Here is a 3,419-nt window from a genome sequence, read left to right as displayed (position 1 = left end):
ATATATATATATATATATATATATATATATATATATATATATATATATATATATATATATATATATATAATTATACCAGATATACTATTAGGCATCAAGCAAAAGAACTATTATTTGCAATAGCAATTTGGAACTGCATGCGAACAACAGTTCAATATTCACAGCACCTTGTTCAATATTCACAGCACCTTGTTGTTAAAAAAAGGAAAGAAAATTATATTACGAATATAAACCCAAAGAGAATAAAACTAAAAATATATGGTATTTATATGAATATTATAAAACATATAGTAAAATTTGACGATGATAAATGAAAATTTTGTTTTGTTCATGTATTTAGGCAGAAAAAGTTCATAGAGAAAGTTTAGAAGTGAGAAAGAAAAATTTGCAAAGAAAGTTTGGAAGTTAAGGATAAAAAGTTTGTAGAAAAAATAAAAATCAAAATATACGAGCAATAATGAAGAAAAAAATATGTAGAATTTTTAGATGAAGATTGTAAAGTTTAGGGAAGAGAAAAAATTGGTTAGGATGATGAACATAAAAAATAATTTATTGAATTTAGGTATAAGAGAAAAAAATAGAGTTTAAATAGAGAGAAAAAATATTCAGAGTTGATAGAAAGAAAAATTTTGAAATCTTGGGATTAAGGGTTGGATATTTCAACTATTTATATTTGAGAAGCAAAACCCTACAAAAGTCCTAAAATGATATATATAAAAGTTCATAACTTTTTGAATACCTCATGACTTTTAAAAACTATTTAAAATCTTGATTGAATACCACATGACTTTTGAAAACTCTCTAAAAATTTGAATAATGGAATACCTCTAAACTTCTAAAGTTCTTAAAAATTTTTATAAGTCTAAGAAAGTCAGGATTGAATGCACCCACCTAAATCTATTCCACACATTGGTTCATTTTTAAAATTCCATGATAGCTATTCTCGCTTCATAAGGAATGATATAACATTTCTATTCTATTTCTTTTTATATTCAATTCTTTCTATGACTCTCGGTATGTCAATTTTATACGTTATAATTTTTATTTAAGAAACATACATTAATATTTGAAATAAGATTAGAGTGATATAGATAGATATATGATTTTGACAGAAATATATGTTGAATAATGAGGAACCATGACTTAGTCAAGTTGAAGTCATCCAAAACAACAGACATGGTCAATTAGAGGAATTGAAGTGTGTTAGAATCAGTCAGTGGTCTTAGGCAACCCCAATTCAAGACTAGAACAAGTCTCACATCTTAATTAATTAAAAGACCAACGACCATTCATGTTCATATGTACTTGACCACTTGGACAAGGGTCTATTCTACAAATTACAAATTTTAATGAATTTAAAATAAAGTGGTTAATGCTAAAAAAAAAAAACTAAAACAAAAAAAAAAAACACTGATAAGGACTAATAATCTTATAGAATCAAAACACTAAACTTTATTGTTTAAAAAAGCTTGGGTGGTGTTTGTAAACCTAGTGTGAGAGAAGGGGTTGCAGTAACAGGTGAAGATCAAGCTAGAGATGTTTACCTTGCTGGTGTTGTCTGATTTGGATCTTGCATGAACAGATATGTTGACCATATAAAAGAGAACCAGAAAATGATCAGAGAAGAAGAAGATGAAGAATAAGAAAGCTCATGGGATCAAGTCTACCTTATGGCTTCAACTAGAGTTGGCAATGCATTCTTTTCCCTCATTTGTTTAAAAACTACAATATTCTCTCCCTTTTGCTTTGGCAAGCATGAGTGTCCAAAGTAACTCTGCTGCTTTAAAATTTAAAAAAAAAACAAAAACAAAAAAAAAAGAAAAGAAAAGAAAAACACAAACAAAAACAGCTAGTTGGCCCTACTCCACGCTCACTTTAAAGACCCCAAACATATATAATCTTATGCCAAGATGTTTCCATATATAAATTTATGCTTAAACTAGAAATACTTTATACAGAAAAGATGGAAGTATCCAGAAAATAAGTGAGGGTGGTGTTTATACTATAGCTAGAAAATCAACTTGCAAATGGATGACATAATGATATAATCCCTGCTTGTTTAAGGGGAATGAACACTAAAGCTGGCTGCTGCAGATATTATAATACAGACTATCATTACAGATCACAGATGTTGGCTAAGGGATCAGCATAGCATCACACCCAAACTAATATATATATATATATATATATAGAATGACTCAAATAAGTGAAATAACCATGCATGTATTGTCAGGTCATTTAGCTAGGCCATTAAGCTCTGGACCACTACATCCAAGATCTATGTCATACTGTACAGATTCTTGTGTTGTGTATATTCATGAGACATATAATAGAAGAAAAATAAATTTGTATATTGCTGATAATTTAATTTTTAACATACAACACAAGAAAATTCTTGTTTTTATGGAAGCTGAGATCAAACACCAGCCTCAGAGCTACAAACTTTAACCTAGAAAAATCCATATGTTAATGTTCCGCTAACAAAGAGTAGAGTAGAGAAAAGAGACTGACAACTGCAGGCACTTCTTACACCTTACTCTAGTGTATGTCTGTGGCTCACATGAGTGCAGAAGAATTGTTCAAATGCCATGGGAAAATGCTCGGTATAACTAAGTTTCTTATTTTGAATCTTGCATGGGAAGGACATGGTATGGTATGGTATGGTATGGTAAGAGGTATGTTTCCACCTTTTTCTAAAAAAAAATGGCATCTAAAAGTCTGACCTTGCAAATTTATGGATAATACCGAGCGGAAAACAATCCTACTGGCTGTCAGGTTCTCCAGGCTTTTGCCAATTCCAACCACCACCACCTGCTTTACGCTCTCCTCGCTTTCTTTTACTTGCAGTAGATGGAAAATGAATTTCGGAGGTTAAGCATGCTCTCAAAGTAGACTGCTCATGGGATGTACCAGCTTTGAGCAAAGCATTTGGTTGAGGTACAGGAACTGCAGGCGGATTAGTGCTTTCGTCTGCAATATTCTTCTCTGTGCCTAGGTTTTTCACTAAGGACTGGTCATGATTCATCTTCAAAAGACACCCTTCTTCTACTTCAGCTGCTTCATTTTGTGCGAGGATGTTATCCACAATCTGTAAATATAGAATAACCCAAGTTATTAACTCATTGAAGGGCGGGTCAACTCAATGTAAGAATTGACTCATCCATCCAAACATGCAATGCAGTAGTAAACAAAGAAATTAAGAGCATAGATGGGGGGAGGGCTATAGCTTGCTCCCAAACTTTCACGGGATTGCCAATTAGATATAGTCAATGTATCATCTGAATATCTCCTCAGAGTTGAAGATAGACTGCCCAAACATCCCTCCCATACAAATTTAAACAGGCCATTGTCTATTTGTTTAAGAGACAGCTTTCTACCTGTGTTATTGCAATTAGTCCCCCCCCCCCCCCCCCCCCCCC

At 32.2% G+C, this 3,419-nt stretch overlaps 2 protein-coding genes across 4 annotated transcripts in view; both read right to left on the bottom strand.

Annotated features, from left to right (window-relative positions):
* LOC116010990 overlaps positions 1–1,716 on the bottom strand; it is a 3,509-nt gene extending 1,793 nt beyond the window's left edge. Inside the window, exon 1 of the mRNA XM_031250505.1 lies at positions 1,545–1,716. Coding sequence (XP_031106365.1) covers positions 1,545–1,576 — 32 coding nt within the window. The 5' untranslated portion in view covers positions 1,577–1,716. The remainder of the gene's footprint in view (positions 1–1,544) is intronic.
* Positions 1,717–2,332: 616 nt separating this feature from the next.
* Positions 2,333–3,419, bottom strand: part of LOC116014275 — a 5,851-nt gene continuing 4,764 nt past the window's right edge. For all 3 annotated transcript variants that reach the window (XM_031254302.1, XM_031254318.1, XM_031254310.1), the window contains exon 6: positions 2,333–3,088. In XM_031254302.1, coding sequence (XP_031110162.1) covers positions 2,762–3,088 — 327 coding nt within the window. In that variant the 3' untranslated portion in view covers positions 2,333–2,761. The remainder of the gene's footprint in view (positions 3,089–3,419) is intronic.

The sequence above is a fragment of the Ipomoea triloba genome, chromosome 1 (assembly GCF_003576645.1).
Source record: "Ipomoea triloba cultivar NCNSP0323 chromosome 1, ASM357664v1".
NCBI classification, from domain to species: Eukaryota; Viridiplantae; Streptophyta; class Magnoliopsida; order Solanales; family Convolvulaceae; genus Ipomoea; species Ipomoea triloba.
This window is presented reverse-complemented; position numbering and strand designations above follow the sequence as displayed.